The sequence below is a fragment of the Bubalus kerabau genome, chromosome 22, assembly GCF_029407905.1.
Source record: "Bubalus kerabau isolate K-KA32 ecotype Philippines breed swamp buffalo chromosome 22, PCC_UOA_SB_1v2, whole genome shotgun sequence".
NCBI classification, from domain to species: Eukaryota; Metazoa; Chordata; class Mammalia; order Artiodactyla; family Bovidae; genus Bubalus; species Bubalus kerabau.
Genome location: NC_073645.1, coordinates 16187883 through 16214738, shown reverse-complemented (window position 1 = coordinate 16214738; position 26856 = coordinate 16187883). Strand labels below are relative to the sequence as shown.

Genomic DNA, 26856 nt, shown 5'->3' with positions numbered 1-26856 from the left:
GCTAAGTCACTTCAGTCTTGTCCGACTCTGTGCGACCCCATAGACAGCAGCCCACCAGGCTCCCCCGTCCCTGGGATTCTCCAGGCAAGAACACTGGAGTGGGTTGCCATTTCCTTCTCCAATGCGTGAAAGTGAAGTCACTCAAGTCATTTCTGACTCTTAGTCACCCCATGGACTGCAGCCTACCAGGCTCCTCTGTCCATAGGATTTTCTAGGCAAGAGTACTGGAGTGGGGTGCCATTGCCTTCTCGGAGTAACCATGAATTCAGAAACACCAACCAATGCAAAATATTGTTGACTCAACTAGCCCTCAGGGAGGGGGATGGGAGGAAATTAGGACTAAGGCATGTGACAAAACATTGGTCCTTGAGACTAGACTACAAAGAGCAGTTACTACTTTACATATAAATTTTCTGGAGGAAAACAGAAAAGCTGTTTAAACACTATTTGATAACAGAGTCTACTTATCTCATAAGACATGTACTACATTAGAGAAAACAATTTTATAATAAAGGAAGAACTTTCAATCACCATTGGATGCAGTTAAGTTTTCAAGCCCTGTTAACAATAAACCCTATAATGATGATCTTGAAAGAGAAGTTAAGGGTTAATACCTGTCTTATAGGATTTAGTCATCTTAAATGTGAGAACTTAAAGTCCTCAAAGATATCAGGTCTTTTATAAAAAACTTATGAGTTAAAGAGGGCTGTGATTTTATTAGCAATAAGTGCAAATTCTCTCAAAATGGTAAAAAGCTCCAACATAAACTGGATTTTGCTTAAATTATACCTGTAGATAACTGTAAACAAATTGAAATGGTTAATTCTTTCTGTACCCCAAATAAAGGTTTAGATATATACCTTTAGAATTTTCCTGGCCACTTTGTGTTGGTACTGGACATGTGACAGAAGGAGTTAGATATGGGTCCACACAAAGTGAGCTACAGAGATTTTTAATAATTTTTGAATTGGGACAGGGAGTCCTTGTTGTGCACTGCTGAAGTAGTTTGGCCATCCATTGAGCTGCGTAGTTCTGCACTAGCGTATTCTCTTCTTTTTTAATTGTCTCCATTAATGGTTTTATAATAGGATTTAATTTCTCCGGCAGTTGCTGCAAGCTCACAACTGCACATGCAGCAAAAGTATGCACTCTCAACTGCAACACTTGCCACTCCTGGTTGGTCTCTGTAACTGTCATTTGGACCTGCTGTCGTTTACTATCTAACTGCTGTAATACTTGAGGATTTAAATTGAAGGATGATGTGACTTCATTAAAAACAGTAGTGACCTATTAAAGAGAGAAATCAAGAATCATTAATGACATCAACCCCAAGTAGCCTGTAAATTCTTAAAGGGAAGACAGCAGCTTTCTGTTTCAACTGTAAATTCTACAATATCTAGTACATTTTAGTATTCAGTAAACTAAATGTCTGAAACCTTCCAAGTAAACTTTATTTTAATCTGACTTAACATTGTATTATACTTTTTTAAGAAAGACACAATCTCTTCAGAGACTTCTTATATTTAGTAAGTTTGAGTGAAAAATCAACACATAATACCCACATAGTACTTTGGTGAAATAACACTGTGAGCAAATATAAATCAATTCTTTGAGAATGGTATAACAGTTAATTCTTTAATTACCAAGAACTGCTTGAAGCTACGACTGTGGCATTAGACTACTTTACAAGCTCCATTAAAAGACTGTTCATTGTATCTTTTTAAAACAACCTAATGAGATGTAACTCACATACAGTACACTCAAAGTGTACAGTTCAATGGTTTTTACTATATTCAGAATTGTACAATCATCACCACAATTTTAGAACATTCATCTCCAAAATGAAACTCAATACCTATTAGTAGTAACACCTCATTCCTCCATCCTATGTAACCACTTATCTACATTCTATCTTCACAGATTTGCCTTTTCTGGACATTTTCATATAAACTAATGTATAATCTTTTATGACCAGATTCTTTCATTTAGCATCTTTAAAGGTTCACTGATGTTTTAGCATGTATAATTACTTCATTCCTTTTTTTGGCTAAATAATATTATACTACATGGATATACCATATTGCATTCTTCCATTCATTAGCTGATGAATGGTTGGGTTGGTTCCACCTTAGTTAATATTACAAATAATGTTGCTAAGAACATTTATGTACAAAATTTTGTGTGCACTTGTTTTTTAAATTACCATTTAAAGACAGTATGATGGCTTGCTGCTGCTGCTGCTGCTAAGTCGCTTCAGTCGTGTCTGACTCTGTGCGACCCCATAGACGGCAGCCCACCAGGCTCTGCCGTCCCTGGGATTCTCCAGGCAAGAACACTGGAGTGGGTTGCCATTTCCTTCTCCAATGCATGAAAGTGAAAAGTGAAAGGGAAGTTGCTCAGTCGTGTCCGACTCTTAGCGACCCCATGGACTGCAGCCCACCAGGCTCCTCCATCCATGGGATTTTCCAGGCAAGAGTACTGGAGTGGGGTGCCATTGCCTTCTCCAAGTATGATGGCTTACATAACAAAAATAGTCTTCTTGTTTGATAAATAACTGGAATCATAAAAAGGCTCTATAAATAGATCCAATCTGATCAATGTTGGTCAGAAAAGTCTGTAACATTAAAGAACCTATCTTTTTAAAAATGGATAACCCAATTTTTCAGACTTAGAAATGATCAACTTTCTTATGGGCAAGACTGATAATGCCAGACTTTTATTATGAGAAGCACAACAGACACACAGATAAGATGTTCTTCTATCACTAAAACTATGAAAGACTTTAAGATCTTTTATCACTATAAAATATGAAAGACTTTAAATTGAGCTTTATCTGCTTGATTGTGTCTGCTCTCTACAAAGAAACATGATCATATACCACTTCTAGCTTATATTCTCCACTTTGCTTTGTCTGTTTTATGTGTTCAAGCTCTGCATAAGATTATTTGAAACAGGGTTTCACTACTAAAAGTTTAAAAACACTGTCCTAAATACACTATGCTTCTGTCAATTTTCAATGATTATAGGCAGCTTAGGTAAAGCTTTCCAATTTCCATTCATTCATTCAGTCAACGAATATTTAATGAGTAATACTAAAACATGAGTAAAACCAATGTCTTTATACACTCAAAAAATGTGGAGACTAATGTGGGAGACACACAGGTAAACAAAGACAATACAGCATGAAACTAAGGTAAGTGCAAGTTGCTGTGGGAGCCCAAGGGCAGCTTACCTCTTCTCAGATGACAAAAGCAATGAAAGCTTGTTAGAGGCAGTTACACTTATGCTAGGTTTTTAAACAATAGTTAAGTCTGGAGTTATGAGGACATCTTGGAAAAAAGAGCTGAGGTAGTGCGTGGAAGTCGAGGCCACTGTTCAAGGAACTGACAGCAGTCATCACGGCTTAAGCACAGGGCTTAGATGAAAGAACGTCAAGAAATCAACTTGGGATGAGCATAGAGGGTTGAGGGTAGGGAATTTCTGGCAAAGGGAAGAGGAGTTCAGACATGGAAGAGAGAATAAGTGAAGCACAGAAAGTGAACAAGGGTGGTGTACTTTTGCAAGAGAAAAACTAACTAGGCTTAAGTGGAGGAAGTTTGAGAAATAATGAGAAAAGAGATGGGGAGTTTAGAGGTGGTGTTGAAAGAAAGGAAAAAACCAAAATCAAGGAGAAAGAAAATAATGTTTTTAAGTAGGGGAGGGATGTGTTCAGAATGGCGCTAAGAACTTCACTCGTCTGGCACAGCAGGCAGGGTGAAATGAACCCGAGACTGCCTGGAGCCTGAGAGATGAGTCAGGACCTAGTCATAAAATACTAAGGCCTTTGACTGGGTTGCAGTGATGGAAACAGAGAAAGAACAAACACATGAAACTTTCTGAAAGGAAATAACAAGATTTGAGACTGTGGATAAAAAGGGCTATTTTCTGTTAAAAAATAAATTCAGTTTTGGTGGTGTTAAGTTTGAAATGACAGTGAGATATCCAAACAAAAATGCCTAACTGAAGAACATAAAAGATCAAGAGAAGACAGTACAGCCCATGGATAAGAACTAAATTATGCAAATGGTGAGAGACAAAGCCTGTATCTGGCAGGTAAGAGAAAAATAGGAATGCAAAGAAAGATACAAAGAACAACTCTTAGCCAGGGCCAAGATTAATCTTTTAAAACTGTTCTTCCCTCAAATATGCTCTTCTGGAGACTCTGATATCCTAGGTTAAAACCACTGGACTAAGGAAGTTGATGAAACAGAACAGTAGTTCCACTAGGGACTAAGAGATCTGAATAAGAAAAGCTTTAAAAGGCCATGTAATAGCTGTAAAAAAATCTTGTCAGAAACACTAAAAAGGGACCCCAGACCTTAAAGAAAATTTGAGATTTTATTCTAAGAAAGCAAAACATGGGGAAGGGGAGGCAAAAAGGAGAAATTATATAAAAACAATAAAGAAGACTAGAGCAATTTTAGCTTTTTCTCACAGGTGAAAGAAACCAAAAACAATTTCAACTATATTGTGTGTGTGTGTTTTTTTTAAATAAGAAAGGGGGATAAGAAATGAAATATGCTCCTTCACAGGATTAACTCAAGTAAAGTAGCCGAACTTCTGATTCTATAACTCAGGAAGAACTGTTTCACACTACCTAACCTCAAAGACTCACTAAATACAAAGACACAGCAATGCAAACACCGCTCCTGGCACACAGAGACAAACAATGAACAAATCGAGCCAGGCACAGAGCCGCACATCCATTTCCAATAAGTTTTGACAAAGGAAGCAAAACAATACGATGGAAAAAGGAAAATCTTTTCAATAAATGACAATGAAAAAATTAGGTATCTATATGAAACAATGCAGTCTCTATTTAGCACTATACATAAACGTAAATATGGATGATTAAACATAAAAACTACAATGCTTTAGAAGAAAATGTGTGTGAATACCTTCGTCACTTGGAAACAAGAAAAGGTACCTTAGATCACAGAACACAATAACCATAAAAGAAAACAACTGATAAACGAGACTTCATCAAACTTAAAAATACCTGCTCATTCAAAGACAAAGCAAGCCTCATATTGGGAGAAAATGTTCTGAAAGCATCTATATGATAAGGATTGGTATCCAAAATATATAAAAAAAACTCCTACAACTCAATAATAAAAAGAGAACCTAATTAAAAATAGACAAGAGCTGAAAACACATTTTGGAAAGGAAGATCAACAAATGGTGAATAAGACACAAAAAAGTTTTACACTTATTAGTCATCAAGGAAATGCCAAGTTAAAACCACAATGCCACTGTCACACAACCACCAGAAAGGCAAAAATTACAAGGAGTGACCATCACCAACTGTTGGTGATGATGTGGAGCAACCAAAACTCTCATATATTGCTGATTAGAAGGTAAAATGATATAGCCACTTTTGGGAAACTGCAATTTTTTATAAAACTAAATAAACATCTCAGCCTATGACCCAGCAATGCTACTATGTATTTACCCAAGAGAAATGAAAACATGTCTTAAAAAAACTTATACAAAAATGTTTATAGCAGCTCTGTTCATAACAGCTAAAAACTTGGAGCAGCCCAAGTGTTCATCAGGAGAAGGGCTTACACTTAATGTGGCATGTTTATACAATGAAAGAAAACTCAGCAATACAAAAGAATGAACTACTGATACATGTAACATCACAGATGATTTTAAAAAACATCATGCTGAAAAAGATCCTTACATTGAACAGCACAGAGTGTATGGTTCCATTTATATGATATTCAAGAACAGGCAAAAGTAATCTATGATGCATGAGAAACCAGAACTAGCGTTCTCTGAGGGCAGGAGATTGGGAAGTGGGTATGGTACTGGCTGTATCTTGACAGAGGTTTGGGTTTCAAAGGTATACATTTCTGTTAAAATTCATCATATATTCCATTGAAGATTTGTACAATTCATAGAACATAAGTTTTACCTCAAAGAAAGAGCAAATAACCATAAAAACTAAATTTTAGTTAATGACACAAGAAAGAGCAAAAAAAGGGAAAACCCTGAATTTTAGTTGAGGTATACTGATAGCTGTCTGTGACTTATTTAGAAATACATCAAAAATATGGATTAATGGTTGCATATTGCAATTAATACATATATGATAAAGCAAATTTAGTAAAGTGTTAACTGGAATCTAGTTGGTAGGTATATGAGTATTATTTGTATAATTCTCTTATGTTTGAATGTTTTCACTGTAAGTTAGGAAGGGGGAGGAGAAATACTCAGAAACATTTTTTCCCCCCATACTCTGCCAGTCTTAGGCAAAACTGAGAAATGACAAAAGGCAACAGCTTTTGCTAATAAAGGTGTATTGGTTTGTCAAAGCTTTTTTTTTTTAAAAATCCCTTCCCCATTCTCTTGTTTGAAGAAAAGTCAATACAATGAAGTAACCTTTCCAAAGGGAATTTAATTCCATTAAAATTTCCACCTAATTACTCTTACTTTATTCTGAATATATGATAGGCTGCTGCTGCTGCTGCTAAGTCGCTTCAGTCGTGTCCCCATAGACGGCAGCCCACCAGGCTCCCCCGTCCCTGGGATTCTCCAGGCAAGAACACTGGAGTGGGTTGCCATTTCCTTCTCCAATATGATAGGCTACCAAGCCACAAATAGATTCAACAAATTAAGTGTTTTTGTGGTAAACATGACATTGGCAAATTTCTTATCTTATTTCATGCTCTAAAATTAAGAAAGTCACTTCTCTACTCACCAGGTCATTAGCTTGATCAATTGTAAAAACGTTGTTGTTTACTCTATTACCAACTTCAATATGTGCATCAGCTAATGATGAAATAAGCTGTTTACACTCATTTTGCATTCGTGTAAATGGAATGGCAATTTCATCATAATACAAATGTTCTGAAAGGGTATCAAGCAAACGTGGCTGCACAGCTAGGGTAACAGCTCTACACTCCTAAAATGTAACAGACAACAAATATTCAGGGCAAATACGTAAATGTAATTCTAGAAATGCATAATCTTCACTTGCAAACTACCAAGTCTAAATTTCTATTGTTTTGAATCTATATTCTGTTATCTCCCAGAACATAGTTAGTTTCACAGAGAAAAGGTAACACACCCAAACTACTCTAAAATTTTAATATGAATGACTACAGAACATGCACATGGAACTATTACAATTTCATTAAATTTTCCACCTAATTACTCTTACTGTATTCTGAATTTATTCCAAGACAGATTTAAAAATATACAACTGTAAAAAGAAATCAGTCAGAAAAGAACACTTAGCATGCACTAAAAAATGTTATTTAAAAACTCATTAGATTTCTTAACAATTGAACCCATAGTTTCACATGCCATACTGTAGAAATGGATATATAATTTAAAAGCTACTCACCTGCCCCCAAATTTAACTAACCCTTCCCACTCTCTCTGGTTGTTGCCTGCCCCAACCAGAGGGGGAATGACCTCAGTGGTGAGCCATGAGGGATTCTGTGGGATCTGGGTGATCAGCCTGGGCTTCACAGAGTAAGTCCAGAGAAGCTCTGTGAGGGTCCAGAAACCGAACTGTCAACACTTGCTGCTGAGTCTGAGAGGCACAAAAACACAGCATCACTGCCTCTCCAGCACACCACGTCCTGCCTAAAAACAGATGAGCCTTGCTTCTTTCCAGAGGCAAAGCTGGGGTTTCAGTTGCAATAGAGCATGGCTCAATTACTTTTAGACACAGCTTTGACAAACTGTTAAGAGGCAGTAACAAGCAACTCTCACAGCAAGTGCAGACAGTTAAATTTCCAGAATTCCAGTCAATGGAATAAACAAAGCCAGCAGGAAGTTTCTTTGATTTACAGAAGCAAGTCTTACACAAAATCAATACATCTTACTAGAAGTTAAAAATTAAAGGGGCTGCAAGGGAATGGTTTATTTGGAAATACAAAGATTTGGGTTTAAATGTGCTGATTTTATTCTTCCTGTGACCAAAAATCTGCCCTTGCTACTACTCATACAAATGGACTTCTAGCTCTCAAAGCCTCTTATGTTTTGTAGTTCTCAGGTACAAAACTGGGGGTTCTAAGAAAAAAGGCTAGGGTTAAAGGCAAATGAGAGAGAAACAATGTTTCAGTATAACTTGCAATACTTTTCTATAAATGTTCAATTTTTTAACAGAGAAAATTTTCACTTTTCTGTTTGTAAAATACAATGAAAATAATCCTAATAGCTAATGGAACCTAGTTTAGATTGTCTTCATTTATTTGGGGGCAAAATCTTACCTTCTGTAAAGCAGCCCATTCACAGATTACCAAAGCTACACTAATTCTCTGTAAGGCAGATTTGGAGTTCAAATGGAAGAGTAGTAACTGGCCAAGGGATTCTGCTGGTTTAATTTCTTGGGTTACCACATTTACACTTGGATCACAAATACAGCAACAAAGGGCTCCTAACAGCCTAGGAGGGAAAAAAAAGAAGTTACTATAAAAATTACTTTATAAAATTATAAAATTACTTTATAAAAAAGTTTCCCCTACTGAAGCTATAACTTTTCCCAGGGAAGACTTAACTCCTATCTTATCTTCATTAAAAAAAAAATACAAATTCTTGGAGAAGGAAGTGGCAAACCACTCCAGTATTTTTGCCTGGGAAATCCCATGGACAGAGGAGCCAGGAGGGCAACAGCTCATGGAGTCACAAAGAGTCAAACATGACTTAGCAACTAAAACAACAAAACGAACAAAGGAGATTTTCAGACCTGAAAACACAGTTATGTGGCCTAGCTGTTCAAATTTTGTTGTGGACTGTGCAACTGTTCGGCTGCCTTCCCAAACAAATTTTAGTATCTGCCATTTAAGATGACTTCACCTAAGCTTAAAGTATATGTGCACCAAAAAATTACAAATCTTGGTTTTAAAACTTCAAAAGAATGAAAAATGTTTTCTTACTTTTTAATTTTTTTCTTACTCTAGTATGATGGAGGAAGGATTGACAGACACATGGGAGGAATCTTTTGGTTAAATGACTTTTGAATTTATGTATACTCACTTGGCGGCCATCATTCTGGCCCGCATAACAACAAAGTCCCTGGTGGCGGGGTCTTCCATGACGGTGTCGGCACCTGCAATGTACTCCTGAAGCGCTTTACTCTGGCTTTGGCCCTGGCGCACCTTACCACCTGTTTTTTCCTAAGTGAATAAGGGAGGAAAATAATAATTAAAGATTTACCATTAAAATTTAACAGACAACATAAAAAATAATCTCATTTGTTACAATTCCACTAGAATACAGTTCTTTCACAAAACTTTAATGGATAAAAATTACTATGCATTTTGTCAAGGTGCCAATAAAATAATTTTTCTTTCTGTTACAATAATAATATCACACTTATAATAAAGCAATACAGATTTCTTAACAGTTACTGTATTAATAATTATAAGTTGAACATACAAATACATTATGTTCCTCTACACTTACTTTGGCTCTAGCTTTTACTTCCAGCAACATATTTAAATCAATAGGTAAATGAGAAGGCTGCATCATTAAGCAAAGCCATGCAGCCATCCATGGACAAGCAGCCGCTACCACATACTGAACTGAAGCCTTGCTCAACAATTCCATCCAAACCTGCAGAATGAGAAGGGAACAAGAAAATGAAATTTTTCTAGCAAGGCCTAATAAAACCTAATACTTTTAGTGATATTGAATTGAAAAAAAAAAAGTAGGAAATAGCACAAAAATTAATTTAAAAATTCAACATATAGGCTTACTTTGAAATACTGTTTTAGGGTAGAGAAGTTTGTATACTAAAAAAAAGTAATACAAAAGAAAGTTTTTTAAAAAAGAATACAAAGTGTTTTCCTCAGTATTTTATGAAAATCATTTTTTAAAATACCCATAAAAAAGTTATCAAAATTTCAGTAAATATCTGTAATCCTTTAATTTGTATCATAAAGCTCTACATGCATTCCTATATTCAATACATGCTTCAATATAAAACAGCTCCTGCTAAATTTAGAAAAGTAATACCCTTAGTATATGCTAGAGTAATATCCTAGTAATATCCAATATATCAGAGTAATGAAAGTTACTCAATTGTGTCCAACTCTTTGTGACCCCATGGACTTTACAGTCCATGGAATTCTCCAGGCCAAAATACTGGAGTGGGTAGCCTTTCCCTTCTCCAGGGGATCTTCCCAACCCAGGGATAGAACTCAGGTCTCCCACATTGCAGGCGAATTCTTTACCAGCTGAGCCACAAAGGAAGCCCAAGAATACTGGAGTGGGTAGCCTATCTGTTCTTCAGCAGATTTTCCCGACCCAGGAATCAAACCGGGGTCTCCTGCATTGCAGGTGGATTCTTTACCAACTGAGCTATGAGAGAAGCCATATCAGAGTAATATACTAGAGTAATATCCTAGTATAAATTAAAAACAATGTAAATCCTGATTCATGATCCTACTCAATAAAGCACTTAAAAAAAATAATTTTATTTATTTATTTATGGTCGTGCTGGGTCCTTGGTGCTGCAGGGGCTTCTCACTGCAGTGGCTTCTCTTGTTGCAGCGCAGGGCTCTAGAGCACTCAGGCTCAGCAGCTGCGGCTCCCAGGCTCTAGGGTACAGGCTCAGTTGTGGCACATAGGCTTAGCAGCTCAGAGGCATGTGGGATGCTTCCTGATCAGAGGTGGATTCTTTACCAGTGTGCCACCAGCACTTTTCTTGATGCCTAACATTAAATGGGCTAGGGCCAGCATGTAGAAACACCACCAATGTTAACCCACAGCTGTTAACAAGGAGCCACTTCAGAGGCCAATGATTCAAGACTACGTTAACAGATATTAAAGGTACAACAGTGCTATTTCCTCCCATAAATATTATTAAACATATCAAGTGGCTATTCTTTATAGGTTCCAACACATATGACCAATATTCCTAAATAAAAGGAAAAAGTACAAGTCTAAATTATGACAACAGACTCTATATATTACCAATAAATCTCAAAAGATACTCTTTAGGACAGATAAACATCCTGATAGAAAGCAAAATAAGTGATGGAAAAAAGTTGTCTTTTCTTCATTTTTTATTTTCTGTATTGAGGCTATGAAGAAAGTGCTTAACACACCTGCCTAATGGGTCACACAACTAACCAGGACTTAACCATTATAATCCATAAAAAGTCTATTTCCTTGATCTCCAGACTATTAAAATGTCTTGGATGATTTCTAATTTCTTAAATCCCTGATCAACAACTGTACAGAATTATGAAAAAACTTTTTTACATCTACCAAGGTACTGGGAAAAGGAGTACAGATATATTCACCACATACCTTGTGAATGAGGTCCAGAATTTCCTGGCTGCTTTCTAAAACACAAAACTGAAATATGTGTCGAAGCATATCAGGAAGGATGGGTGTAAGCCAAGATGAAGAGTTCTAAAAAAAGCAAAATCAAAATTATAACATAATTCTGCAGCGCTAGCTTATTTTAAAAGTTTTAAGTCAAGTAACAGAAGTACTACCATGAAAAGACTGTTATGACTTCATAAAAAACATTCAACTGGTGATACATTTTGACAAGATTCTGAGCAAAAACACTGTGTTATTCCAATGATTTGGAGAAATTAAATGGCATACACTCTCTAGGAACCTGGAGAAAGTCTGATTATGATTAACAACACTGAATTTTGCTTCTAATAAACTGAAATCATCCTGTATATGGGAGCAAGCTCTAACCAGAGACATCTCTTTGGTTTCATTGTGTATCACTGCTCTGTCAGGGAAATTTGATAAATGATCACACTACAGTTGTGCTAGATAATCAGCTTAAGTTGTATGTGCTCATCATTAATGCAAGGAAAGAACGGTGAGATGATATCCAATCTAGAAAATTCAACTTTGAGTTCACTACAAAATTAAAGCCAAAGTTCCTAATTTATTTGGGTTAAGGACCCTCTGAAAATCAGGGAAAGACTATGCACAATCTTCTCTTAGAAAAATACATTTATATACATACTTATGTATAATATTTTGCTTTCCGCTTCAGGGATTTCCTTAAGCTCAGGTTTAAAACCTCAATCTAAGGAATTTCTCAACAAATCAAAAGCCCATCCAAATCAAGCAATCAAATGGTGCTTAACTAAATCCACTGTGTGCTCAGAATTGTAGAAAAGGAATCTCATGTTGTCTACTGTACAAATTACAAGCTCGCTGAGTAAGAACTAAAAATTTTATTAACTAGTTCACAGTACTTAACATCACATCCTTCCACAATTTAAAAAAAATAAAAACTATGTTGTCTGGAAGAAAGCTGAGCACAGAAGAATTGATGCTTTTGAACTGTGGTGTTGGAGAGGACTCTTGAGAGTCCCTTGGACTGCAAGGAGATCCAACCAGTCCATCCTAAAGGAGATCAGTCCTGGGTCTGGAAGGACTGATATTGAAGCTGAAACTCCAATACTTTGGCCACCTGATACAAAGAGCTGACTCAGCTGAAAAGACCCTGATGCTGGAAAAGATTGACGGCAGGAGGAGAAGGGGATGACAGAGGATGAGATGGTTGGATGGCATCACCGACTCAATGGACATGAGTTTGAGTAAACTCTGGGAGTTGGTGATGGACAGGGAGGCCTGGCGTGCTGCAGTTCACAGGGTCGCAAACAGTTGGACACGAGTGAGCAACTGAACTGAACTGTCTGGAAGACACTGAAGAGAAATTTGGAAAATGTTTAACTGAATTTCCAGAAAGTGAGAAGGTCTAGGGATAATGTATAACTCAGAAATCTACCTATAGTTCTCTTGCCAGTAGGAAACTAATAACCCTGGTCTTCTTTTTTTCACGTTTCTCAAAATGGCTTGAAAGAAATTTAAAACAGACTGCAAAATCATCAGCTGGGGGGAGCCTACTCAGGGACAGGGGATGCCTTAAAGAACTACTTTTCATTGAAAGGGAAAGGGACATTGGAAAGAAGAAAAGTTCTCCTTTCCTCAGCAGAGAACAGGCACAATTAGGAAAGCTGTAATAGCACTAAGCAAATAATTTAATGTTACTCTCCAATAATTTCTTCTCGTTTCCCCCTACCATATTTACCAGTTCTCTTAATCCACCCCTAACCTCATCACTGGAAATCAAAACAGTTGCTTGTAGATCCCAAAGCCATACCTATAGATGAAGATTCCCCCCCCCCAATATTAATAAATAGTGAATGTAATATAAATTGTAGTAGTCTTCTCAGGCTATAAACTTTGTTACTCTAGTAAATTCTACTTTATAATTATTTAAAAAAACAACCAAAGGAATAAATGAATGAAAGAACACAGGGTGTTTTTACGGTAGAGAAACTATTCTGTAAGATATAATAATGGAAAAATCATCACACATCTGTGAAAATCAGTAAAATGAACATGTAACATCAAGAGTGAAGCCAAGGGAACTCCCTGGAGGTCCAGTGGTTAGGACAGTGCTTTCACTGCCAAGGGCCGGGATTCAATTCCTGGTCAGGAAACTAAGATCCTGTAAGCTATGTGGCACAGCCCAGAAAAAAAAAGTGAAGCCTAATATAACTACGGATTGGTTGATAATGACATGTCAACGTTCGTTCACTAACTGTAACATTCTGGTGTGCGATGTTGATGGTGGGAACAGCTAATGTGGGGGAGGTAGGAGGTATACGGATGGGCACTCTGTATTTTCTGTTTAATTTTGCTTTATAAAGTCAAGTCAATAAATAAAGAGGAAAATAAAATTTAAAAAATAAAGAGAAACCAAAAGCCCAACCAAACAAAAAATCCAACCCAGAATATGCAGGTCACTATCATCACAGGAACGAGGATTTTTAAAAATGCAGATTTCTCCAGCAATACAACATAAAGTCTGCCTAGCAGAAAATACAAGTTACAAAATAAAGCTGAGAAAACAACTAAGGCTATTCTATCTGAACAATTGTGCAAGCATCTCCTTTTAGTTATTGTTACAAAAAGTTACATGCTTCAGCTCACTGTTAGTATTTTCTCCAAAAATCATTAAGTACAATTTGGCCAATCCAGAAACACCCTGCCTCTTGCAAATCTGAAAGTTGGTTTACCTGTTTTCATAAATTTTGTGCCTGTCTTCCAGGAGACACTGACTTAGGCAGGTAACCTAATGTTGCTTTTTATTTACAGGTTTATTAAGCTGAACTGGTTAGGAGTGGGGTACAGTGAGGGGTACAATACTTTAAACTGCTTACAAATTAACCACGTTGGGATTTCCCATCCCAGAATTTTAAAAAATAGTCAGTGGACTTCTAGTATGCTACTAACTAGGAGTCTCCTAGTCACAAATTTCCCTTCTAATCTTAGGCAAAGTCTGGAAAGTTTTGATGACTTCAGTAGTAGTCTGCTGCAGCTGCTGCTGCTAAGTCGCTTCAGTCGTGTCCGACTCTGTGCGACCCCACCGACGGCAGCCCAGTAGGCTCCTCTGTCCCTGGGATTCTCCAGGCAAGAACACTGAAGTGGGTTGCCACTTCTTTCTCCAATGTATGAAACTGAAAGTGAAGTCGCTCAATCATGCCGGATTTTTAGCAACCCCATGGCCTGCAGCCTACCAGGCTCCTCTGTCCATGGGATTTTCCAGGCAAGAATACTGGGGTGGGGTGCCATTGCCTTCTCCTCAGTAGTAGTCTAGCAGAGTATAATCCATATTACAGAAAAATTCCTACCACAGACTGTTTACTTTACCAGGTTTAAATTAACTATAAGCTATACTACAACAACTCAAGTTATAAGTGAATTCACGTTTTAAGAGGGCTTTAAAAAATATTTTGGTTTATGTTAAATAATTGACACAGTATTAGCATTTTATGTTATTTTTATAATGAGGGTCAGATGGAGGGGTGGGCATCTGTGGGAATACTCAGGGGAATGCCTGATACTTCTTTAGAGTAAAGAGAATGGGGCAGTCTCTGTACAGCTCCTTTATTCAGACTGGTGTTCCTGCCTTCACTCTGCCTTTGTGGAACTCAGAATAAGGAACACTGATGACAAGCAAAAATAAGACCGTTGGACATGTCACTATATTTACAAAATCAAGGTGAAACTTTTGGCCATCTACATCCCCTTGTGCTCAGTCCTTCAGCCAGACCAGTTTCCTTTCCCTTCCTCTTTAGTGCCATCATGCTCACTCCTGTATATGTTCTTCCTCTGTTACCCTGCTCTTCACCTGGTAAATTCCATTCATCTTTCAGGTCTCAGTTTCAACTGTACTTTCAGAAAGACACTTCCTTGACCTTTACTCATCTCACTAGTAGGGATCCAGCAGCACCACCTTCCTCCCCTACCAGACCCTTCCCTCAATATGTAATGATGGCTTTATAAAATGGCCACTATGTAATTATAAGGGCCTGTTTAGTTGTCTTCTTCTGTCTTGCTTACCTTCCTGTTTTAAGCTCTACAGAAGGAAACAGAACTTTTCTCTTACCAATCAGTATCTAGAAAATTGTAGGCACTAAAATAACTGTTGAACAAATCTACCTTGATTATGAGAATAATCAAAGTCACAAGGAATAGCTGGTAATATGGAAAATTTCCCACAATTGTAGGATTGCAGTAAATCCCTAACTGGAAAAATTGGCATCTTAAGTGGGATAAGATCTTGCCAGCACCATTTTGCTATGCCCCCTCTTTTATCTTCCCACAAGCACACCCATAAAGTGTGTAGATGTTGGCGGGGAAGGGGGAGGGGGGAGCAGCAATCTGATTATCATTTACCATGAACACCTGATTCATGTCAGTAGGTATCATCATTTCTATCTCCATATCAAATGATATGGGGTTGCAAGGAAGAAAATCTGGAAAGAAGCTACATCAAAGTTATGAATCATACTGAGTTCTCAGCTCCTCTACTAATTTGGTCTGAAATCCTATTTTGGCCCACTGCCAAAAAACAAAACCCAATTCTATAATTAGACAACTTGTAACGCCTTGTTTTATTTGTCCAACCAATATTTATTGAAAGTTAGATAAATATTTAAACTTTGCTCTCTTTTCATACCTTTATAAAATCTGACCAATACCTGATTATGCTTATGTTCTCAAATGCCAAAGTCTCAGTCAGCTCTGTTTTTTTGGTCTTTATTCCCTTCTCTAAATATGCATACAGTAAATTTTCTTACATCCTGGACTAAATATGCCCCCAAATTCCAACTCAATCTCATGTATATCTTCATGCTAAATTTATAAGCATCATGCTAATGCTTGCCTTTCAAATAAAAATCAATACTTTTATGTACTAACATTTTCAATGACTCAGAAAGTGACTCTGATGCAAAGAGAATGGAAAAGCTTATCCAGTCAACAAAATATGGCTAAACTAGAGGTTAATGTCCAGAATATATTTTCCTAGTTGAAAGAAGAGAAGTCGCTCAGTCATGTCCGACTCTTTGCGACCCCATGGACTGTAGCCCACCAGGCTCCTCTGTCCATGGGATTCTCCAGGCAAGAATACTGGAGTGGGTTACCATTTCCTTCTCCAGGGGATCTTCCCAACCCAGGGATCAAACCCGGGTCTCCCGCATGGCAGGCAGATGCTTTATCCTCTGAGCCACCAGGGAAGGGTTCCTAAGTTGAGTTCTGACTAAAACCACTATTAAATATAGTGGTTATGAACACTAATTAATCTAGACATTCCAGTAAAGTAATTTACAGATAAACATATACATTCATATATAAACTTGCATGAATAAATACAGTCTATAGAAAGTAAAATCAAGTAATGCTCTACATGAGAAGAGAACCTAAAAAAATGAATATATACGTATGATTCATTTTGTTGCATAGCAGAAGCTCACACATGATAAATCAACTAAACTCCAATAAAAACTTTTTTAAAAAAGGAAAAACAAATGATAAACTACTTCACTTTGTCAAGCTCTTAGTTCAGCCCCCCCCAAAAAAAGTTACATCCTGATTTTAAGTCATTGCTGCTGCTGCTAAGTCGTTTCAGTCATGTCCAACTCTATGCGATGCCATGGACTGCAGCCTACCAGGCTCCTCCATCCATGGGATTTTCTGGGCAACAGTACTGGAGTGGGGTGCCATTGCCTTCTCCTTTTAAGTCATTACCAAATAAAATTAATTTGGTTTGCCTAAGAGTTCTTATTTCATACTCCCTGAGAAGCCAGACTTGCTAATACTTTCACATGTTAACATCAGAGATAAAAGCACAGCGATTAAACAATTTATCTTCAAAGATGCCAAAGTATGTCATAAAAGAGTCTAATACAAATGAGATTTCGGGAATTTCCTGGCAGTCCAGTGGTTAGGACTTCATGCTTCAACTGCCCAGAGCCCAGATTCCATCCCTGGTCAAGGAATTAGGATCCTCCAAGCCATGTGGTGCAGGCAAATAAATTTTTTAAAAAAGAGAATTTATAAATAACTTATTAACTGTGGTTCTATACAAAAACATTTTAGAGACAAGCATATATGCATACATACTTATGATGGGATAAGTTGTAAGATTCAGGCTATCTTCCTTATAAAATCTTATGGTTTTGCAAAACAAAACAAAATTACTAAAGATAAGCATATGAAAAGATGTTCAACATCATATATCATTAGAGAACTTCAAGTTTAAACTATAGTGAGATATCACTACACACTTATTAGAAAGGCTAAAATCAACAACACTGACAACATGAATTGCTGGGGGGAGGATATATGGCAACAGAAACTCCTAATTCATTGATGGTGGAAATGTAAACTGGTACAGACATTTTTGGAAGACGTTTTCTTATAAAATTAAATATATTCTTAGCATATGATCCAGCAATTGTGTGCTTTAGTATTTACCCAAGTGCACTGAAAACTATGCCCATACCAAAACCGGCACACAAATGTTTAAAACTTCATTCAAACTGATAAAAACAGAAAGAAATGAAAATATCCTTTAACAGGTGAATATATGAACTGTGTCACATCCATACAATGCAATATTACAAAGTAATAAAAAGAAATTAACTATCAAGTTATAAAAAAGACATGGAGAAACCTTAATTTTGTAATGCTAAATGAAACAGAAGCCACTATTAAAAGGCAATATACTACATGTGTGTGTGGTTCAGTCGTTTCCAACTCTTTGCCACCCCATGGACTGCAGCCTGCCAGGCTCCCCTGTCCACGGAATTCTCCAGGCAAGAATACTGGAATGGGTAGCCATTTGACTTCTCCAGGGGATCTTTCCAACCCAGGGATCAAACCCAAGTTTCCTGCATTGCAGGCAGATTTTTTATCATCTGAGCCACCAGGGAAGCCCACATACTACATAACTCCAACTATGTAGTATTCTGGAAAAGGGAAAAGTATGAGAACAATAAAAGAGTAGTGGTTGCTAAGGTTTTGAAGGGAGGAAAGTGGAAATGCACAGGTGCAGCACAGGCATTTTTTAGCACAGTGAAACTATTCCTTATGATACTCTCATGGGGAGCACATACCACTGTACATATGTCAACCCACAGAATCTACACTATAAGGAGTAATTCCTCGTGTAAACTGTGGGCTTTAGTTAATAACATACCAATACTGGTTCATCAACTGCAACAAATGCACTACACTAATGCATGTTAGCTAAAGGGGAAACTGTGCATATGGGTAGGGGCATATGGAACTATGGACTTTTTGCTCAGCTTTTCTGTAAACCTAAAATTGCTCCTAAAAGTAAAGTGTATTAAAAAAAAAAAAAACAAAAAAAAAACAACATGAAGGGAAGAAATTTGATAATTTTGACAGGTCTATCTAAAGTGAATTTAAGAATATTTACATCAAAAACACTTAGGCAAAACTCACAAAACCAAAAAAAAAAAAATAATAATAATAATAATGTGAAAACTCAGAACCCATGCCTGATCAACTAAGCATTATATTAATAAAATGGACATGATAGTTTTTTCTTAGAAGATTCTGATCAGACAAAAAAGATAATGCAAAAGGAAATTTACAAATGTTGATTCATGGTAGTGCAACACAATACCGTGCTATAAATTAAAGTAGGTCTACATGGAATATTCCTAATTCACATAGGAATGCATGGTTGATGAACACACAAGAGACATTTATCCACAGTATTAATATATAGTCTAAAAGAAAATTAACCATTGTTTTTTAAAGACCACTGGCTCAAACTGCAGCACCTGTAAGTAACAGCATAAGAAATGGATTCCTTATGATGTTTCCCTAAATTCTAGTATTTTGTTTGACCTTTAGGTCTATTTTTAAAACAGGAATGTGAAGCCTTTTACAGACAGGGCAAGGATTACTCAGCTCATAACAGATTTCTATTTACACAGTGATATTACCTGAAGGTTCTCTGTAGGCATTTCAATGTGTTACTCCTTGGAAATAAAATGCTCTTAAGACTGAGTATTCCTTAAAAGGAAGTAAGTGCCTAGCAATTGTATTATCAGTCTTTTCAAGTCACACTGCAGAGCTTCACAGGTAGCTTTCTAACCTGGGATGGTTTTTGCCAACCATCCAACTGTCAACCATACAGAGCAGGCAAAGAATGAATAACATGATCTTTGACAGGAAGGGATGATTTAATCTTTGGTTCAACAAAAACTTACTGAGAGCCACCTTGTGTTAAGCAATATTCCATGGGCTGGGAATACAATCTACAACAGTATTAAAATATTTCTGCCCTTATGATGATTATATTTTTATGTATCTACATAGTCAACATATCAATTTTACTAGCCCTAGCATTCTCCTTATCTTTATGTGAAGCAAGGGTAACCTGGTGGTCAGATTGATCTTACAAAATTAATCTCTAAAAATTTCAAGATTACTGTAGTTATTAGTTCTTACCTGGTCTTGTGTTGATAATAAAGTGAACAGAGTCTCCAAGGCCGCTCTTCGAACTGATGATATAGTGTGATGCAAAAAAGGCCAGACACGTGGAACTAAAACTGTGAGTGACTGCTGAATACTAATAAAGAAGACACAGATTAATCTTATTCATCCTTAGTTGAAATTCTGTTGAAACATCATGTAAATATCATTTCCTTATGGACCTAGCAACTTTTTTGATGAATAAATTCTAAAAAGACAATACAATTTTCCTATGAACACTTGCTTAACACCCTCATAGAAAACTGTTATTGTAACACCAGAATAGAACAAATGCAGTCATAAAGAGTAGCAGAAACATTAACATGAGGTTATTCTGTGGCACTAATACCATAAATCACCTCTATCAAATTAGAACTTTTCAATATTACTGCATTTATTCTCAGTCTGTTCTCACTCAGGAAAATGGGACATGTATCTTAGCTGATAGTCAGCCTACACAAAAATCAGGATTGTTAATCCTTACTCCTTTCCTACTATTAACTCCAACGGGTAACCAATAGGTGCACAGAATTTATATCCCCCTTTGAGGCCATCTCTATCACATATCAAAAGAAGCAAGAGATGGTAATGGTAGTAGCTTTGGAATTTATTATCCTAAACTAGCATTACTAAATTTTATGGCAAACTCAAATTATCTTCCTTCTCACAGATTAGATTTTAAATGTGAAAGCAAGCAAAGGCAAGAGTTGGCTAACAACTTGGACCATAGGATTCCTGTCACATCCATGAGTCATTTATAAAAGTCACCTCAAATTAGCAAATTATTTATAAGTAGCATTTGAAATATATACCTCGATAGAAAAAGACATGAGGAAAAAAGAATATGTCAGTGTAATTATCTGTTCTTTTGGCTCCTCTCAGGAGGTCCATCTTTTAATGATATTTTCATTACTTGCAGATTTAAATGAACGTCGCCTTTTACATTTATTTACACATCTAGTAAATTTACTTATAAAATTACAACTTAAACACATGCACACACAGACATAAAACAGACTCAAATATGAAAAAGCATTATAGCAGGTCTTGTTAATAGTGTAACTCTTCATGCTCCAAATACATGCTGCATTTCTTCTTACATAAGCTGGAAAGTATCTGCCAAATATCACAACATATGAAGCAAATTTTCTAAGGCAATTTTGAAAAAAAAAAAAAAAAAGATCAAAAACTACATTATTTCACACTGAATTAACAGAATTTTCACTACATTCTTTGATTTTGTTTTTACATTATCTAGCTTTTCCAACACTGTCCACTTGATTATATACATACATTTTTTAAGTCCAAAGCCTTTTTTATTTTTTAGGGCAAGTGCAAACAAACCAAGGCTCACAGTTCAAGTTCACTCTACATGAGTTTTTAAATAAAATTTTATAGGATTACAGGTACGTTCATTCCTTTATGTATTATCTACAACCGCTTTTGTGCTCCACAGACAGAGTTGAGTAGCTTTGACAGAGACCATATGGCCACAAAGCCAAAGCCTCACTATCTGAACAGAAAAAGTTTGCCAACCCCTAATAATAATTAAGAATTCTTGCATTTTGCAGCTTGAGAAGGGCTTTCACACAGATTAACTCATTTAACCCTTATACCAATGAAAGTGTCTGAAAATTAGGAAACACCATATATGCACTACCATTTCAATTTTTCTCTTCACTTTATAGGCACTTATTTTGCTATTCCAATTTTGGGTTGTCCCACTAGCCTAAATTTAACATTGAAGGACGACCGCAGGTCAGTATTATCTGAAACATTCTCTCCCTTCCTGATAAGTGATTATTGAAATCAAGAAAATATTTATTTGTGAAACATGAAAAACATGTGTGATGTTTTTCACACATTAATGATTTTCATTGGAAACAGATTTACTCACAGAATCAGAAATCATTTATAATCACAATTATATAAACATTCATTGAATACACTTACTAGCCTAAGAAGAGTAATTAATTTTCTCATCTAATTTTTTTTTCTGTATCTCCAAGGATATTAATATTTAGGAGCCAGTCTAAAAGGCAGGGAATACATTAATTAGCTAAGCTTCATTTAAGATATCAAGACAGTAAAATAAATGACACTAAATTTTTGGTTTACATCTTTGCTTTACCCATTCTCTGCTTTTGAACATTATATTACATTATTATGTATTCCCTTCCTGTTAAGTGATTATTGAAATCAAGAAAATATTTCTTTGTGAACATCACAAAGAAAATGCTTACAGAGTAGCAAAATTTGGAAATGTAAAACTGATGTTCACTGATAATTCTATTAACCAGTCACAAAGGCTACAAAATTCTATAGTCTAGAGCTAGAGGTGAAAATAAAATGGATAACTGTTTATCTAAAGTTAACTATCATAGGATGAACAAGTTGAATGATTATATAATGGAATTAACCCAAGAATATAGCCTCTCTAAGTTTCTGCCCCCAAAGAGCTGGTGGCTAGAGAATGAAGAAGAAAAGTCCTCCTGAAAATAACTGTCTTTGGCATCCCCTACTTACAGTGCTGTTCTAAAAGATTCTAGACTATCATATTTTTAATTATCTGGAACTGTATGTAAACACTTTCTACTGTATTCCATTGAATAGAAATAATTACCTGCATTGTTGAACCTGAGGATAAGTTAACAAGGATGACAGAAGAGTCATAATACTATTTGTTGAAGCTGTTAGATCATCTAGTTCCAGAAGAGCATCCCATAATGTATTTATAATGAAAGGTACCTATAAGATCAGTTATCAAAAAAACGGTTATTAATTTTGCAAGAAATATTCACCAGCCATGCCAAACTGTATTTCAGGAGTCACTACTGATTCAATAACATATACAACCCCAATGACCTTGGATAATCCCAGTTCTGAGTAAAATTAAGGAGGAAACATTATTCGTCTTCAACAATTCTCTACCCTTCTTTTTAATGCCACTCAGCTCTACTTTGGCATTTACCTTTCTAGCAAGGTTCATAATGGATGGAGAATTCAAGAAATAAGATATCCCAACTGTATTTTCCATAAAAAAAAAAAAATCATAAACTTTGAAAACAATACAGCTTACACATACATGTCAGGACCCTCTGAGCAATTTTAATCTAGTTAAAATGTTCTTAATCATCATGAAAAGACAAAACTAGTTTCTGAGCTTTCGAAGTACTCTCAAATACACATGTTCTGGTTTTAACAATAGAGGGAAATCAGATGGACCTTAAAAAAATCAGATGGGCATTTCAAAAATGAAAACATAATAAAAAATCAAAAGTCAAAATCAAAACAAGCAAAAATCTCATTTGCCTAAAAACCAGGAATGAAATGAACAAGGAATGGTTACTTTCTTTTTAAGGAAGTTCTCCACATATTCTGTACATGAAAGGAAAAGATAAAAAGACACAATTCACTCTTCCCAAGAATATATATATCAAGATCTTATGCACCAGAGGGCTGACATAAGAAAAATGGAGATGTTAAAAAAAAAAAAAACCAACCTCATTGTTTTTTCTAACACGCTACACAACAAATGTAAAAGGCTCTATAGGAAAAAAATGCAAAAATATTTACTTTTTGTGTCTGAAGATACACAAGGCTTTCTACCACAGGTACTAATGATGCTGCAGCAACAGCTCTGACATCATCATCAAGATCCTGGAGTCCTTCAATTATTCTAGTTAAAACTTTAGGCAATAAAGTATTAATTACATCCTATAAAAGAGTATACCAAAACAGATTAATTTCTATAGTACAAGTGATGTGCTTAAAAAATCTTTTATTAAATTAACATACAAAAGTATAAATTCCAATATTTAGTTTAAAAGAATCATGTAAACAGAAATGAAAAGTGTCATTAGATGACTATGTAATTAATCTCATTTGAAAAAGAACATAATAGTATTAATACTTCATTATTCAATGTGACTTGAAACATCAGAACATGTTTTCAAGGCAGGAACATGAATTCCCACTGTGAACTCCTATGCTAGAACCTGAACTTCTATCTCAATCACTGACAACCAAAGGGAATATGAGAGAAAAGAAAAAAGAAAATCATCTCTTCTGCTTCTCATTACTCCAACCTACCCTCTTTTCAATTGCCCCAACAGTCAGCCCCCAAAGGTTACTCCTGTGATCATACACTAGAAATCTCACTGAGAATTGGTCTTGCTATGAAACAGAAACAGGTTTCCAAGCATAATTCTCTTTTAATTCATACTTAAATTGTTAGTAGCATCACCTGTCTCTATGATACTACCTCAAGAAAGCAAATCTTGAAGGATTGGCTTATCTGTAACACTAAGAATCTAGAGCCAGTTCATTTAATTAATGAGAATAAACTAAGGGGAAAAACTCTCCCATACATGCTTCAAAAACTGAAGTGTTTACCTGACGAACTGCCAAAGCATACTTTATTCCTAGCAGACCACCATGTCTAACTTCCCACTGTTCTTGTGTAAGTAATTTAAGCAGCACATCCACAGTCTTATGAACTCCTGTTTCATTCATGTGTTTTAACACCACACCTAACGTTTGAGCACAAGTTTCACGAACCGGTGCCACAACCTAAAAATGAGAAAGCAAGAAAATTCACATTTGCAAAAAAATATATACATATACATATATATATATATATATTTTAAGAATCTGAAATCTGATTGGGTAAAGCCTCCCTTAGGATACTTACTTCATCAGAAACAAAGTCTCCAAATCTGTCTAAAGCGAACACACAAAGGAGTCTAATAACCAAGTCTTCCAACCACTCTTGATGCTGTTGAATCATCTGTTAAAATTATCATTTTAATAACACATTAAAACATATTAGGTCCAAAAACCAAAACTAAACTATTACAGCAAACTAAAACAAAACACTGGGACAGATTATTTTAACTGTAGGAACAATAACCAAACTATGGAATAGTCCCAATTACTACCTTCAATATTAACCACATCTTCTTTGATGATTATTTATTTGGATATACTGTACCAAAATCTAAAAAATTCATGAATTCTATTATTTTACTTGCACTCCCAGAGAAACTGAGAAACCACTTAAGGTTGCTGTAATATCAACTACATCTATTCAGTTCGGTTCAGTCGCTCATTTGTGTCCGACTGTTTGCGACCACATGGACTGCGGCACGCCAGGCTTCCCAGTCCATCACCAACTCCCAGAGCTTGCTCAAACTCATGTCCATCAAGTCAAAGATGCCATCCAACCATCTCATCCTCTGTCGTCCCCTTCTCCTCCAGCCCTCAATCTTTCCCAGCATCAGGGTCTTTTCCGATGAGTCAGTTCTTCGCATCAGGTGGCCAAAGTATCTATTATCTAGCCTATTACTACCGCCTCCATGTTACACCAGTCACATTGCTTACTGACCTTTAAACGATACTCTCATTCATCTCACTCTACATTCTAATCCATTACACCCTGCTCAAATATGAGTGCTTCTACATACTTTTCCACTCAATATTTCTGAACATCTTTCCCTTGAACTCATTCTTTCTCTATCTATAATATAAATAAACCTCTTCCTAATTTTTTAACCTTTTTCCTTATGTTCACCCCTCCATATTTCTTACTATTTACTTCTCATTTCTACTTCATGGCACATGTTCTGCTACTTTCCTGAGAAAGAGGATATCTACTGAAATCTGATGATAATTTTGATTTACTACACTTACACTTACCTCTTCTAAAGTGCTGTCTCCCATTTTACCACCACTTTTCCCATGAGCTTTAAGGATTTCCCTAAGTCCAGTGCCTGCACCATGTCGAACCTAAAAAGAATCCAGAAGCAAATATCAAAGGTTAAATGCTTAAGAAACAGTGTTTAACTTTTCTTCAATATGAAAAAGGGATACTAGATTTTTAAGAAATTGGAACAAACTGAGTGGGACTTCACAAGAATGTGTTTTTCTTCTACTATCCAAGAAGAATTACATATATTTATCTCACAAGTTTGATTATATGGATTTTATTTTTTTAAAAGGCAAAAAATAGCTATTCTGAGTTCTGTCTGAGATACTAATCTGCTTGGCTGTCATTCCTCTACTCTCTACTTGCATTCAGCATTATCTACAGCAAAGGAGAGAAAAGAAGCATCATATAATGTTCTTTATAGCCCAAACACCAATATTTTAGAAATAAATACATCAAAACTAAGGTTCAAAGCCATGAGTGTTAAACATCAAAGGAAGACAATTTAAATAAAATGTCTCATGACTAACACTTTATTGTAGCCCTGAAGCTTCTGCAGTGTCATCTGGGAGGGGGAAACACGCCACCGACACTGCCCCCACTTACTAAAGGCCCCATTCGAGTTAAAATGTGAACAGCTTTGAACAGAAATACATCTGGGAGCAGAAAGCTAAAGGCAAAGCTAAAGCTAAAAGGTATTCCAAAACAGTGTTTTAAAATTACTCAGAGACCAACCAAAGAATCTTTTGAGACTACCAACCCTCAATTTCAACCAGAAGAACTTCACTTTCATCTCTTCTACATACTGAGGGCTGTTCAAGATCTTTTTTTTTTTTTTCCCAAGATCTTTTTTGAAGAAATATTTCTGAGGCTAAGCTACCACTTGCAAACTACTGGTCTTAATCAAAACTGTCCACTTTCAAAGAAGTTTTTTACTTACAGAGATATGCAACTCTTTATGAAGTGCCCTGACAAGTGGTTCTGAGAGGGACATAGGGGAAAAATAAGGACTCTGACAAGACAGATTATGATTGATATAGTTTCTATCATTAGCAAAGAAAACAGAGTTGAGAGAAATTGTAATGAAGAAATCCTACCTCCCAGGAGGGATTAAAAAGGTCATTGCAAAGTTCTTCACAAAAGCTTTCCAAAGGCCATTCATTTGTCTGAATAAGAAAAACCAAATTAATATTACTTTAAAAGATCTATTTTATGCCAATAATTTAAGTGTATTTATTTGTAGGACTAACAATAATAGTCAGGTTTTTAAATAATCAAAAAATTTTACTAACAAAAAGTACTCT

The 26856-nt window shown here is 36.0% G+C and overlaps 1 protein-coding gene across 2 annotated transcripts in view; it reads right to left on the bottom strand.

Moving 5' to 3' along the window:
• Positions 1-26856, bottom strand: part of BTAF1 (B-TFIID TATA-box binding protein associated factor 1) — an 87699-nt gene that overhangs the window by 25645 nt on the left and 35198 nt on the right. For both annotated transcript variants that reach the window (XR_008707176.1, XM_055560633.1), the window contains exons 8-20: positions 26650-26718; positions 25543-25632; positions 24539-24634; positions 24241-24417; positions 23422-23562; positions 22469-22593; positions 19822-19942; positions 11314-11418; positions 9463-9612; positions 9034-9173; positions 8268-8442; positions 6746-6949; positions 861-1287 (exon numbers count right to left, since the gene is read on the bottom strand). Coding sequence is in view for 1 of the 2 variants with exons in the window: in XM_055560633.1 (XP_055416608.1) it covers positions 861-1287; positions 6746-6949; positions 8268-8442; positions 9034-9173; positions 9463-9612; positions 11314-11418; positions 19822-19942; positions 22469-22593; positions 23422-23562; positions 24241-24417; positions 24539-24634; positions 25543-25632; positions 26650-26718 (2020 nt within the window). In the remaining variant the exon portion in view is untranslated. The remainder of the gene's footprint in view (positions 1-860; positions 1288-6745; positions 6950-8267; positions 8443-9033; positions 9174-9462; positions 9613-11313; positions 11419-19821; positions 19943-22468; positions 22594-23421; positions 23563-24240; positions 24418-24538; positions 24635-25542; positions 25633-26649; positions 26719-26856) is intronic.